This window comes from Nannospalax galili, unplaced genomic scaffold (genome assembly GCF_000622305.1).
Source record: "Nannospalax galili isolate Female #2095 unplaced genomic scaffold, S.galili_v1.0 scaffold612, whole genome shotgun sequence".
Classification (NCBI taxonomy): domain Eukaryota; kingdom Metazoa; phylum Chordata; class Mammalia; order Rodentia; family Spalacidae; genus Nannospalax; species Nannospalax galili.
In genome coordinates, this window is record NW_008333388.1 from 2,093,718 (window position 1) to 2,107,816 (window position 14,099).

The window sequence follows — 14,099 nt, forward strand, 5'->3', positions numbered from 1 at the left end:
TTTTGTTTTTTGGTAGGGGGTTGGCTTTGAGTTGGCTTCTTTTGCCTCTGTCTCCTGTGTGCTTGGAGTAGAGGCCACCATGGCTGGCTATTTTTATTCCTAGAGCATGCTTGCTTTGGACTTACACATGAATACTAAGTGTCTGTTGTGTGCCAGTCTCATTAGGTTTGCATGCGTTTCTTACTATATTTTGTATATTTTGCTAAATACTAACAATTTATTATGAGCCTCGGAAAGAAGGTTAAATGCATTTAAAGGTCTCAAAGTGACAAATAATAATATAATAATGCCTGCTTTCCATTTTTCAGGGTCTGGAAAATCTTACACTATGATGGGCACAGCTGATCAACCTGGATTAATCCCAAGACTCTGCAGTGGGCTCTTTGAACGAACTCAGAAAGAGGAAAATGAAGAGCAGAGTTTTAAAGTTGAAGTGTCCTACATGGAAATTTATAATGAGAAAGTTCGCGATCTTCTTGATCCCAAAGGGTAAAAAGACTTGGGGTTGTAGCTTTCTGTAGTTTTGGCTTTGGAGCAATTTGTAATTGAACTCTAGTGGAGAATGATCTGGTTGTGGTGTTTGCCATTTAGGTTTTGTTACATGCGCAGCTTTGGGGCTTATTGGAGGCATTCAGAAGAGCAGGCGTGAGTATGAACCAGCCATGGACCTGGGCCATGCTGCTGCCCATTCTCACCTTGCCCAGAGCACAGATGAAGCAGTCATTTAGTGTCTGTGCTCTGTGTAGCCTTTTTTTTTTTAAGCCAATAAATTTCTGATGGCGCTCCTGCAATTGGCTTCCAGGGTGTGAAGCGAGAGAAATGCAAACTCAGAACTTTGAAACCTGGCCTTTAGGACAGTCAGTTGATCTTAAAGCTGCCCACCCCGACCCAGGGGGTGGGGGTGAAAAATGTCCAGGACTTTATGGCATTGACTTTGAAAGAGGACTGGCTTAAAGCATTAGAAGGTTTCAAAAGTGTGTGGCTGACCCCGCAGCCACTGAGCTGAACAAGGAGAGTGAGAGGTGGCCGAGGAAACCTGGCACAGTAGAGTTCCGAGGCTCAGGCTTTGAGGAGGAGCAACAGTGGAGAGAGAGGTAAAGACTCTTGCTGTTGTTCATGTGAAAACCACCTTAGTCAAGTCAGAGAGCCAGGCGGGTGGGCTTCTAGGAAGCCTGAAGGACCAAGAGGGGATAGTTATGTTTGAATAGGAAGATGATCCAGGAAAGATGATGTGAGAGACAGCGAATCCCAGTGAGGTTCAACGAAGAGCAAATAGATCTTCTCAGCACCTCACAGCTCCCGCTCCCTAGCTGAGAACATGATCGTCAGGCTATCAGCTGGAGCTTGTAGTGACACTTCATGTGTCTGTACAAACCTTGCCTGACAAATGTTTTATCAAGTGATCCTTACATGCCAGGTACCATGCAGTTCAGAGGAAGGGCTCGTGGTGTGGAGAGATGTTCTGTAAATAAGTCAGAGCACCATGGAGTCTGCTTTCCATTTGTGAGACAGGCTCACACAGAGCAGAGCCCAGAGAGGACTGCCTCTGCCCAGAGCAGAAGAGACTCCACAGAGGAGCCCAGTGTTCGGTGCTCACTAGGACTTTGTCCCCTGGGAAGTGTGGTGAGAGCCATTTGTGTGTAGGGCACAGCCTGTGTGGAGTGTGGAAGTGGCGGCCCGCCCATTTGCGGGATGATCAGCAGTTCGGCAGAGCCGGAGGATAGCGTGAGCGGAAATCAGGAGGCCAGACCCAGGTGGATGTGGCCGCGCATCCCTCCTTCTGCCTTCTATCCTTTTCTTGTACCTTGGTCTCTGTGAAGACGGCTGTTTTCTTTGAGATCCAGCTCAGATCTGCCATTTTGAAATGTCCAAGGTAGCCCAAACCCTGCTAGCTAGACATGTTCATAACCTTCGGTGACTTCTTGTTGGTCTTGCATGTGGCTTAGGAGTTAGAGCATGGGCTTTGGAGTCATGCAGCTACTGGTTGAACAACTTCCTTACACTTTCTAGGAGAATTACACAGGGGAACGATGTTATTACATGGTATCTCAGAGGGCTGTAGTCAAGATAGACTGGATGATACACCTGAGGTCTCAGGACATTTCCTGTATACAGTAAGTGCTCAACATATGCTAGCTTGTTGTTTTCACTCCATGAAATTTTCTTGAGAACTTAAAAATTTTTTTTTCAAATTAGCTTAAAAAGTGTGTGTGTGTGTGTGTGTCCCCGTCCGTCCATCTGTCTGTCCATCCATCCGGATGCCTGCCTGCCTGTGGAGGTCAGAAGGTATTGGATTCCCTGGAGTTGTGGATACAGGCCATCAGCCACCTGATGTGGGTGCTGGGAACTGAACTCCAGTCTTCTGCAAGAGCAGCAAGTGCTTTTTAACTGCTGTGACATCTTTCCAGCTCCTAAAACTGTTCCCTTTCCTGAAAAGTCAAAGTAAGTGGGTTGAAAGTTTTAAATGAGATCTCATTTTAACCAAAAAGTGTTTGAGAAAACTTCATTTAAAAAATTCAAGTACTGATTTTAATAATTCAGTATCTATCATGTATAGTAATGTAATTATGTTGTTTCACTTAGGGCATAATATAGTATACATTATCTTTAAGATAACAGGGCCCATAGGCTAGAGAGACACTCAGCAAGCAGTTAGGAGCACTGATTGCTCTTGCAGAGGACTCAGATTTGATTCCCAGCACCCACATGGCAGCTAACAACTGACTGTAAATCCAGTTCCAGGGGATCCATTGCCTTCTTGTGGCCTTCACAGGCATTATGTGCATGTGGTCCACTTACATACAGGCAAACACTCATAGGCATATAAATAAATACCTTTTAAAAAAGGTGCATACTGTTTTTGCAGAAAATGCAGAAAACCTGTTTAGTTCCCAACACCCACATAAGGTGGCTTACAGTCACCTTTAATTCCAGCTCTGGATGATCTGGTTCCTTCTTCTGGAATCTGCAGACCCCTGCACTTACATGTGTGTGCACATACATACGAATACATACACTTAAAAAAAAATTCTGTAAAAAAGGGGGGATGTGCTCTGAGGAGCTAGCTCAATTGGTGCAACGCTTGCTGTGCATTCACGAGGATCTGAATTGAATCCCCAGAATTTGTGGTGGTTTGGGTTTATGATGTGGGCTAACATTGGGAGACAAGCAAAATCCCTGGAGCTTGCTGGCCAGCTAGCCTAGCCCAATAATTGGGTCCCATGGCCCAGCGAGAGACCATGTCTTAAAAATAAAGTGGCGAGAGCTGGGCATGGTGGTGCACACCTTTAATCCCAGCACTGGGGAGGCAGAGGCAGGTAGATCTCTGTGAGTTCAAGGCCAGCCTGGTCTACATAGTGAGTTCCAGGACAGCTGGGGCTACAGGAAGACCCTGTCTCAAAAAGACCAAAAAAAAAAAAAGAAGAAAAAAAGAAAATAAAAAGGTGGAGAGCACCAGAGGAATGACACCTGAGACCATCCTATGACCTCCATATACACACACCTGCTCATACATACACTTGCATACAAACATGTACACACACCCATACCCATAGATACCCGTATACACACATAAAAAAGAAAAAGGATAAAAGTTAAAAGTAGACCATATCCTGGGGTGAGAGGTGAGCACTGGGCAGACTGTTCTGGGTCATACAGTGAGAAATGACTGCTTGGTATCACCTGTAGTCGTGTGGTAATATGTGACATTGTAGGTTGGTCTTGGGATGCTGGAAGATTCCAGCTCATTAGGACATGTTAACTGCAGTCCATATTCTAGAAGGCTGAGCATCTTGGATTGGAGCCATTCCCTGGCTCCTGCCCTGCCGCCACACGACAGGGTGCCCTCTCCTAATCATTACCCACAGTCCCTCTGCTTGCTTCCTTATCATGGACGCTAGTGGTGGGTGTGGTTTCAGTTCCTGTGTGATTGTCTGTCCTGTGTGGTCTTCACCACTGTTCCTTCCGTTCTCCTCTTGCCTTGTTTTGTTGCCTGTGCTCTGTCTCCAAATTCTGTAAGCCAAGCTCTTTCATCACCCTTTGCCTTTCTGGTTTCTTAGCCAAGTTTGTTTATTCCTGATTGACTCTTCGGTGCCAGGGAGTGTGTTGGGAACTGCAGACTCCCAAACTACTATTTATTTAGTTTTTATTTTATGGGTATGAGTGTACTGCCTGTGTGTATATAACTGCACCCGTGTTGTGCAATGCCCGTAGTGGTCAGAAGAGGGTGTTGGATCCCCTGGAACTGGAGCTACAGATGGTTGTTAGCCACTATGTGGATTTGAACCCGAGTCATGTGCAAGAGCAGTCAGTGCTCTTAACCACTGAGCCATCTCTCCAGCCCCCCAAACTATTATTAATACAAGACATTGCTCTTGTTCTGGAGCCCAGAGTCTTTTAAAGAGCAGATATCTGCAAATTCATTCTGACCTCTGGAGAGTTTGAGAGGAGACTAGGCAAGAAAAGGTTAGCAAGGAGTCCAGATGTCAGGGTGAGGTGCATGCACCTTACTGTGTAGACACCAAAGAATGACCACAGAATTTTAAGCATTCTAACTCATTATTTATTTTATAATTTTTAAAAGTACTTTATTATTTTATGTGTATGAGTGTATTGCCAGCATTTGTATAAGTGCACCTGGGCCATGCAATGCCTTTGGAGGCCAGAAGAGGGCTTTGGATCCCCTGGAACTGGAGTTATGGATGGTTATTAGCCATCATATGGGTGCTGGGAATCAAACCCACGTCCTCTGGAAGAGCAGTCAGTGCTCTTAACCACTGACCCAACTCTCTAGTCCCGTTCATTATTTATTTTGAAAAGACAGTATTCTTCTGCACCCAGATGCAGCCATGGTGGAAAAAGAACAGGATTACTTGGAATCTCACTGTTAGTAATGAATATTCATTTTTGTAATTTTAATGGGCAAGTAATAATTATATCTATGGTAATTATATCTATGGAGTGTAGTGGGATATTATGTTACTGTGGTGTGACTTCCTCAGTCTAATTGATATATCTATTGTCTCAGTTGTCTTTTTTTTTTTTTTTTTTTTTGGTGTAATGTGAATACTTGAAAACCTATGCCCAGCAATTTTGAAGTATATTACATTATCACTAACTGTAGTCAGCATCCTGTTGTTAGATCTCAAGAACTTATTCCTGCTGGCTGAAACTTGGTGTGCTTCGGCAAGCATCTGGACACATGCTCTTTGTGTTTCCTGGCTTAAAGCATTACGAGTGCTACGAACACTCTAGGTTTCTGGCACGTGCCCTCTACTTGGTTTGCCAGTTCAGTGCGTGATGGGAGGTTTATTCATTTTAGAACAACAAACGAGCATTTAATTTTCATTTATCGAATCCTTTTTTGTGCACTTGCTACAATGATCACATTTTCCTGCTCTTACTCTCTTTAGTGTATCAGTGTGATAAAGTGTGTGGATTTTTCCTCTCAATGTTAAAACAACCAGACAAGCCTTCCATAAGCCCAGCATTGTGTTTTTTAAATTGCTATTAGAGTCATTTGTTGTCTCTGTTCATGACTGAGCTGGGGCTGTGTTCTTTTTCCTTCCTCGCAGTTAACATTTGTTGAGCTTCTGTCTGAGGGCTGCGCTCTATGACGGCACAAGGAGATTTGTTCGTGTTTATCTGACTCGGCATTCTTTCTGGGAGTAAATAGACATCCCATAGCTTACTCTTTTGTGTCATGTGATATTTTACCACATTATGAAATTTTTCTTCCCAGCAAAGATTTTAAAGTTAGATTTAAATTCTTGAGCGAGCAAGTCAGTTGTTCTTATTTATTTGGGGGTTGTTCTTGAAGTAAGTATGTATTCCTTTTAAAAACAGGCTATTGTTAAAAGATTGTTCTCTGTTGTGAATAGAAGCCGTCAAACGTTGAAAGTTAGAGAGCACAGTGTGTTGGGACCCTATGTGGATGGACTTTCAAAGCTGGCGGTCACAAGCTACAAGGTAACAGTACCCTTTATGTGAGCTACTCAAATTTAGTGTAGTTTGGCTTTTTTGGCTTATTATTTCTTAAAATTAAATTTACAATAGTATCACTTAGTAAATGACTTTTTATAAAAAGGTCTTAAAAGCAAGATAGAGGCCAGTCAGTAAATGTCAGTTAATTACAGTGGAGCTTTTAAGTTAAGCCTTTGGGTTGTCAGACCTAATAGATCTAGAATTGGTTTAGAAAAGAGCTAGAAAATTGTTTTACCTACGGTGGTTGTTCTAGTTTGCTTTCAATTGCTGTGACAAAACACTCTGACCAATACCAACTTGGGGAGGAAAGGGTTTATTTGATATCTCCTGGGTCACAGTTCATCACTGAGGGGCCTAAGGTAGGAACTCAGGGCAGGAACCCAGAGGCAGGAGCTGAAGCACAGGCCATGGAGGAATGCTGCTTACTGGCTTGCTCCTCTGGTCTGTGCTTAGCCTGCTTTCTTATATAATACAGAACGACCTGCCCAGGGGTGGCACCACCCACGGTGGGCTGGGCCCTCCCACATCACTCAACAGTCAAGAAAATGCCCCACAGACATGACCACCGGCCAGTCCAATGGAAGCAATTCCCCAGTTGAGGCTCCCTCAACCCAGGTGTGTCAGGTTGACACTAAAGCTGGCCAGCACAGTGGTATTTTTCCATTCTGTTGTCTTCTTAAAACATTTTGCAGCTAATGATTTTATGTTGAGAGTTATTTGTTGTGTTGAAAATTTTCCTAAATATTGTTCTTTTTTGTTTATATAGCAAAAATAGAATATGTGATTTAAAAAATTTTCCGTATATGCTTGGCAGTTTAGGATTGTGTTTAACTACATTTGCCATAATAAGTATAAAAGGATTTTAGTTTCTGCAGTATGGATTATTATGTGGTGTGATTATCATGCATCCTTGGTGTCCAGAAGTACCTGTCTTGTGGTAGATGCTTTCAACATTCAATGATCAAAGATGGCAGCCCTCCAAACAAGGCTTTTATACGAAGCCTGAAATAGGTGCTCCAAGGCTGGTATGATGGCTCCGAGCTGCCACTGGGGACCTTGATTCCTTCCCCACCCCGCAGAGAGACACTATAATGCCATGTTCTGCTAATGGCTCTTACAACAAAAATATGATGGCCTGCTTGCATCCATTAACCGGAATCACCCAGATGGTCTGTCACTCTTTAGTCATGTGATCAGGCTGAGCTGCAAGGGCATCTGGGAAATGAAGTCTCTTGGCTTTGCCACAGTAGGCTTTGTGAAAGATGTTGCTTCACCACAGAGAACACCCCAGCTAGTGGGAGACAGCTGGGGGAACTTTCATATACATCATCTTTGCTTCTCATTTCAAAACTCCTTGTAGTACTTTTCTATATATGTATATATATTATTTTTGTGTGAATTAGACCAAGGGCCTTGTGCATGCAGTGCTGTACTGCTGAGCTGCATTCTATGCCCAGTAGATGATGTTCTAGTTCCGTGTTGTTATTAATGAAGCTAAAATTCAAATACGTTCAGTGACTGATTTAGAGTTTATAATATTTCAAAAAATGAGCTAGCCCTGGTGGCATAGGCCGATAGTCCCAGCTCTTCAGGAGGCTGAGGCAGTAGGATGGGGAATTCAGGACTCACCTGGGCAACTTATTAGACCCTATGTCAAAAAAGTAAGAAGGTGGCTGTGGATGTAGCTCAGTGATGAACATTTGCCTGCACGTGTGAGGCCCTAGGTTCAGTTCCCAGTACTGCCAAAAGTAAAGATAAAATTAAAAACATTAATAGTAAATAAGCAAATCAGTGCAGAAAAGTAGTGGTGTCTTTATAGGACAGATTTGGTAAGGTAACAGTGTACATATGTGTAAGATGCTGGCACGAAGGTGCTACAAATCGTTTTTACTTTTTGCTTATTTGCATAATCTAATTTGTTTTAATAATAAACTTGCATTGCTTCTATAATTAAATGTACTGTTCTCAGAATTCTGAAGTAGATCAGTAGTGACATCCTTCTCATGTCACTTTGAAGTGGAGTTTCTAAGGCTGGCCACGCTACACCCCTGATTTAGTACTGTGGTGGGCAGAAGCAGGGGATCATGGTTGGAGGTCAGCCTAGGCTACATAGTGAGTTTGAGGCCAGCCTGGGCTACCTTGTAAGACCCTATTTTTAAAATAAAGGGAGGGGGGCTGGAGAGAGGCTCAGTGGTTAAGAGCACTGGCTGCTGTTGCAGAAGATCCAGGTTCAGTTCTCAGCCCCCACATGGCAGCTAACAACCGTCTGCAACTCCAGTTCCAGGGGATCCAACACCCTCTTCTGTCCTCCTCAGGCACTGCACGACGCAGGTGCACTACATACATTCAGGCATTGCACTCGTACACATAAAATACAAAATTTACTTCCGGCGGTGATGACCTCCCTACGAGAACATGCCTCTCGCAAAGGATCTCCTTCATCCCTCTCCAGAAGAGGAGAAGCGGAAACACAAGAAGAAGCGCCTGGTGCAGAGTCCCAATTCCTACTTCATGGATGTGAAATGCCCAGGATGCTATAAAATCACCACGGTCTTTAGCCATGCACAAACGGTAGTCTTATGTGTTGGCTGCTCCACTGTCCTCTGTCGGCCTACAGGCGGAAAAGCTCGGCTTACAGAAGGATGCTCCTTCAGGAGGAAGCAGCACTAAAAGAACCCTGAATGAAGATGAGGGAGAAAGCATCCCAATAAACACGTTTTGGATATATAAAAAAAAATACAAAATTAAAAAAAAAGAGAGGGAGAGGGGGAGGAAGAGGGAGAGGAAGACGGAGAGGGAGAGAGGGGCTAGAAGGTGTAGTTTATAAGCTTTCCTGTCTCAGAGCTACCACTTCCCTGTGTGCAGAACACAGTGTGCCTAGTTGCCCTTCAGGGACAGTGTTGGCTGTTGTATTCTGTTTAATGTTGGTTGACAAACAAAATGTAACCTCCAAAAGTTGTTGACTAAGTAGAGAAACATGTGATGTGTTTCGTGGCGTAGGAACGTTTTAATGTTTATAACATAAAGAATGAGATGCGTGCCTGTCACCTATTTGCACATAGGACATCGAGTCTCTGATGTCTGAGGGTAACAAGTCCCGGACAGTTGCTGCAACCAACATGAACGAGGAGAGCAGCCGGTCCCACGCAGTCTTCAAGATCACCCTCACGCACACTCTCCACGATGTGAAGTCTGGGGTAAGTGTTCCTGTTAGTCTCAAAAGGTCTCGCTGGATGTTAGCTGCATCGAAGGCCTTGCCTGTCTTGTCGGTCAGGGCTCTGGGGGAGAGGAACTAGAAGAGGGTGCACTGTGGGGAATTGGGGGGCAGCAGCGTTGTTGGGATACCTGCGAGGGACAACTCTAGGAGTCACTCCTAGAAGCACAAGGGACATTGCAAAGCCACGGCCATAAATAAATTGCTCTGCCACTACAACTGCCTCAGAGCACCCTGGAACCCTCAGATTTCAGGGCCTGCCTGCACGTAGAGAAAGCCCAAAGGAGCCGCTTTAATTCTGGTTTCCTGTCTTTAACAAGAGGGCCTCAGTGAACTTGTGTCGCATCCTGTGCAAAGGAGTCTTAGCACAGAGGCCTAGCCTCTGCCCTCTCCATCCAGAGGACAATTGGCCGAGGTTTTCCCAGACTCCAACCTGGCCTGTGTGGGTGGTGGTGCACCAGCAGATCTTACGGAGGTGCCTTTGCTGTGTTACCTTCTGCCAAAGAGCCAAGAGGACAAGAACTTCACCTGCACTTGGGAAAATGGACTATGGAACTCACTATGTAGACCAGGCTGGCCTTGCACTCACAGAGATCCACCTGCCTCTGCCTCCCGAGTGCTGGGACTAAAGGCGTGCGCCACCATGCCTGGTTGGTAGGATGTTTTTTGAGTGTCTGGTTGGAACCCTGTGAGGAGCCAGCAGAAAGAACAGGGCTCTGCCACATCGAGAGTGTATCTGTGGACTCATGGATGAGCCATCTCTCGCTTCGTAGGAAGTTTTACTTTGTTATGACGTCTGCCTCTCAGGCCTCAGTTTCCAAATGCCAGAAGCCTAAACATTGCCTGGCACAGTGCTCCCGGTGCAGTCCTCCGTTTCGGCAGTGCTTTCACGTGCTGAAGAGCAAGTTTGTTTTAATCACAGCAGGATTCATGTGAAAACAAAAAGTCCTTTGTTTTCTATTTCCTTTTTCGCAGAAAAACAACAAAACGAAAACCATGCTGAAGACCTTTTTTTTCTGACCAAAAGTACTTTTGATTTTGGAAGTGAATATCCTTTTGTTAGCAGTATGTTCATTTTATGGAAATATATCATTTTTTGGTGCTAAAAATAGAGCCCAGGGCCTCATGCATGCTAGGCAAGCATTCTACCACTAGACTACAAGTTTAGCCCATAAATGTAAAATTTAAAGAAAAGTTTCTAAAATGATCAAGTCTGTAGATTTTGGCATTGCTATCCTGTTTCTGTTTTACTGATGAAGTATAATATAAATACATTACCTTGAAAAAGGAAAGTATCACTGTATCTAAGGTCATAACTGATCATAGAAAATTAAAGCAAATTATTTGAATAAGATGAAAAATTTCAGATTTTTTTTTTTTTTTGAGACAGAGTCTCCCTTTTGCCCCAGCTGGAACTTGCTGTGTAGACCAGGCTGTCCTCAATCTCACAGAGATCCGCCTGCCTCTGCCTCCAGAGTACTAGGATTATATGGGCATGTGCCAGCATGCCTGGCTCAGAACATGTCTTTAACTTTTGAGCAACTATTATTGTATGAAAGTCAGATTATAAGTTTTTTTACATTAGCAAGAATATAAATATGTTGATTATTGGTTAATATTTGTGAAATTTTAAGTACAGTTTCAAGTGATATTAATTTTTTTTTTTTTGTCTTACAAGTAATTTTGTGTACATCTCTGAAAACTTTATTGGTCTCTTAAAGTGTCCCATTTTAGGGGCCTATTTTCTAAGGTCATCAGCTCTCATCTGGATTAGTGAGAGCTATAAATCTTGTACTGGATTGTACACAGTGTTTTATAGCAGCACAAAACAATTCCATAGTAACGACAGGTGATGGTAACAGGACTGAGAGAACAAGGCCGTCAGGACAGTTGGCCTGGCTGCCGCCTTCAGTAGCTATTCACTGTGCATCTCGACTTTCTTTGCAGACGTCTGGGGAAAAGGTGGGCAAGCTGAGCTTAGTTGATTTAGCCGGCAGCGAGCGAGCCACGAAAACCGGAGCCGCTGGCGACAGGCTGAAGGAAGGCAGCAACATCAACAAGTGGGTCATCTGCAAGTTCATTCTTGGATTGCTTTATCGAGTTAACAGAAGATGAGGGGAGCGTCTGTGGTTATTAAAGATGGTGTGGAAAGATTGAGGCAATGAAGAATAAGTAGTTGGGACTGTTTTTCTAGTGTTTTCCTTGGGCCCGGGCTCATTTTCAGTTCTGTGGATTCGTTTGATGGCACCTAGGAGCACAGTCTCAGTTAAGTCAGGGCTTCTCAACAATGGCCCTGTTGACATTGGATCAGATGACTCCTTGTCCTGGGGGTGAGGGATGCTGTGCATTATGGGATGTTTCCTGCCTGTTAAATGATGGTGGGACCCCTGCCTCGCTCCAGGCCGCAGTTGTGACAGCACAGACTTCTTGTGACTTGTGTTCCCTGTGGGGCACAGTCATCTTGCATTTGAGAACTGCTATTCCTCTAATAAAATGCTTAGCACAATTTGTTTTTCATTTTTGCAGATTAAAAAATATGAACTGAGGAAAACCCAGCCTCAAAAAAATAAAAATAAAAAATAAAAATGAAAAAAAAGTGAACCATAAAACTTGAGGTCAAGATAATAACACAAGCAGTAGACAGCTTCAGGGAGGAAGCCCAAGAACAATACTAATTAAACAGGAGTGTGAGGCAGAACTGGTGTCTACAGGAGGCCATCGCAGCCCAGCATCTGGACTAGTGCTCACTAGTGCATACCCACAGTACATCAGGGAGCGATATGCACTGAGAGGCCCTGAGGACAGGAAAGACTCAAACTCCTGATGAGATAAAAATTTAATGCAAGGGAGAATTAGACCACAGGAAAGATTGGTGAACACAGCATTACCTCATTAGAGTCCTTGCTTCTCAGACTCTGACAAACAGCAGTCATAAGGGACAGCCCAGTGTGGCTCGCACAGCCATACACAGGTCACACTCACTAGCTGCGCTCTCAGAGACGAATCGCTGCTCTTTTAGTTTTCAGATCAAATAGCAAAATGCTGACCGTGTGCTTCTTAAATGCAGGCTCGGGCATCTTGCTGTTCATCTCTCTGTTAAAGTATGACAGTTGATGTGCTCCAGTTTGGGTAATTATGATTTTGTTGCTCCATGCAGGTCCCTCACAACCCTCGGTCTGGTTATCTCAGCCCTAGCAGATCAGGGTGCTGGCAAAAACAAGAACAAATTTGTTCCCTATCGTGACTCAGTTCTCACGTGGCTACTCAAGGTGAGTTGTTTTTTCTACTCCCAGTGCTCGGCAGAGGGGAGGGAAGAGCAGGCCACTAATCTCTTGCAATTACCCTTTCTCCATCTATGTTCAGATTTACAGTCTTTAGGTTATTTTCACAAACACAGTTCTCATGGGCTGAGAGGTGAAAGTGTCTTCCTAGGGATTGACATTCCTGCCTTCCTGTGAGAGAAGTGGTTGCACACTCGCTGAATCACACGGTGGCTTCCGGAGATTGAGGGGCAAGAAAGCCCTCATCCTGGTGGGACAGCGTGGTTCCTGGCAGTGTCCACGGCTGACATACTACATGCTCACAGACGCCTTCGTTTGATAGTTTGGACCGTGCTTTCTGTTTCATTTCACTCCTGACCCCTTAGTTTGCTGTTTCCCATTGAATCCGTAAAGTTGCTCATCCTTTTTTAAGACTATGTGCCTGTGTGGATGCACCAGAGGGTCAGTCTTGGACGTCATTCCTCAGACGCTGTCCTCCTTGACATTTGAGACAAGGCCTTTTCACTCACTGGGATGTGGGGCTAGCTGGTTAGGCAAGGCTGACTGGCCAGTGAGATTCAGGGGTCTGCCTGTCTCTGACTCCCCAGGATTGGGATTTCAGGTGCATGTCACCACCACACCTGGCTTTTTACGTGGGTGCTCAGCACCAAAGGTCCTTACATGAGGGAAGCATGTAACATTTCGGTTACATTTTGGTTGCTGTGTTAAAACACCATGATCAAGGCAACTTCTAGAAAGAAGAGTTTATTGGGCTTATGGTTCCAGAGGATGAGAGTCCATACTGGTAGGAAGCAGCAGGAAGCTGAGGACTCACACCTTCAAGCACTCACAGGAAGCAGAGAGAGCTGGAAATGGGATCAGGCTCTGAACTCTCAACACTCCCCCACCCCCGTACTTCACCCAGCAAGGCCACACCTTCTAGACCTCTGCAAACAGTGCCACCAACGGGGACCATGTGTTCAAATATTTGGAACCTATGGGGGACATTTTCATTCAAACTACCACACAAGCCCTTTACTGAATGAGCCAAGATTTGCACTTTCCATTTGTTTTTATGTTGCATTTGCGTAATAATTGTTCTATCACTTGATATCTGTAGCCTTCTTAGTGTGGACCTCTTAACCCAAGTCTGGTAATGCTGCCCAAACTGGATCTTTCTGGTTAATTGCCGTTATCACGCTTACTGGCACTTACCCAGTAGAGGCCACTTCCTTTCCATCTCTAACCTGGCTGGCAACCAGTCCGCTCACCACATTTCTAAATTCGCTTTGACTTTAGATCTCTTGAATAACTGTCCTCCGGGCCTTTAGGATCAAGTTCAAGTTCTTTAATGAATGCAACTGCAGAGCCGTCATGGCTACCTCTCCTTCCTCTTCCTTTTCGTCTTCCACGCTCCAGTGTCAGGAAGTAGAGCTGAGCGGAGAGGACTGAATGACTTCTAGACCTTTCCTTAGTCCCCAGTCCCCTGTCTCCCTCCCCTTCTCTTCCTGCTCAGTGCTACCTTTAGGGCACCAGCTCTTGGGAGCCTCTTAGCCTTTCAGTGATTGGCCTCTGGTCCTCCTCCTTCAGACCCCAGCGTGTTATCCTTGCCTCAGCTCTTCCGTAGTACTGGCCTCTCCTAG

The 14,099-nt window shown here is 44.6% G+C and overlaps 2 protein-coding genes across 5 annotated transcripts in view; both read left to right on the forward strand.

Annotated features, from left to right (window-relative positions):
- Positions 1-14,099, forward strand: part of Kif13b (kinesin family member 13B) — a 153,053-nt gene that overhangs the window by 46,555 nt on the left and 92,399 nt on the right. For all 4 annotated transcript variants that reach the window (XM_008828113.3, XM_008828112.3, XM_029561110.1 and 1 more), the window contains exons 5-9: positions 309-489; positions 5,880-5,967; positions 9,045-9,179; positions 11,144-11,256; positions 12,354-12,465. In XM_008828113.3, coding sequence (XP_008826335.1) covers positions 309-489; positions 5,880-5,967; positions 9,045-9,179; positions 11,144-11,256; positions 12,354-12,465 — 629 coding nt within the window. The remainder of the gene's footprint in view (positions 1-308; positions 490-5,879; positions 5,968-9,044; positions 9,180-11,143; positions 11,257-12,353; positions 12,466-14,099) is intronic.
- Positions 8,356-8,719, forward strand: LOC108490580 (40S ribosomal protein S27-like). The gene has a single exon (XM_017796912.2). The coding sequence runs from the start codon at positions 8,398-8,400 to the stop codon at positions 8,650-8,652; it is 255 nt and encodes an 84-aa protein (XP_017652401.1). The 5' UTR covers positions 8,356-8,397; the 3' UTR covers positions 8,653-8,719.

Coding starts and splice junctions, on each gene's coding strand:
- LOC108490580 (XM_017796912.2), top strand. CDS start 8,398: ATGCCTCTCGCAAAGGATCTCCTTCATCCCTCTCCAGAAGAGGAGAAG.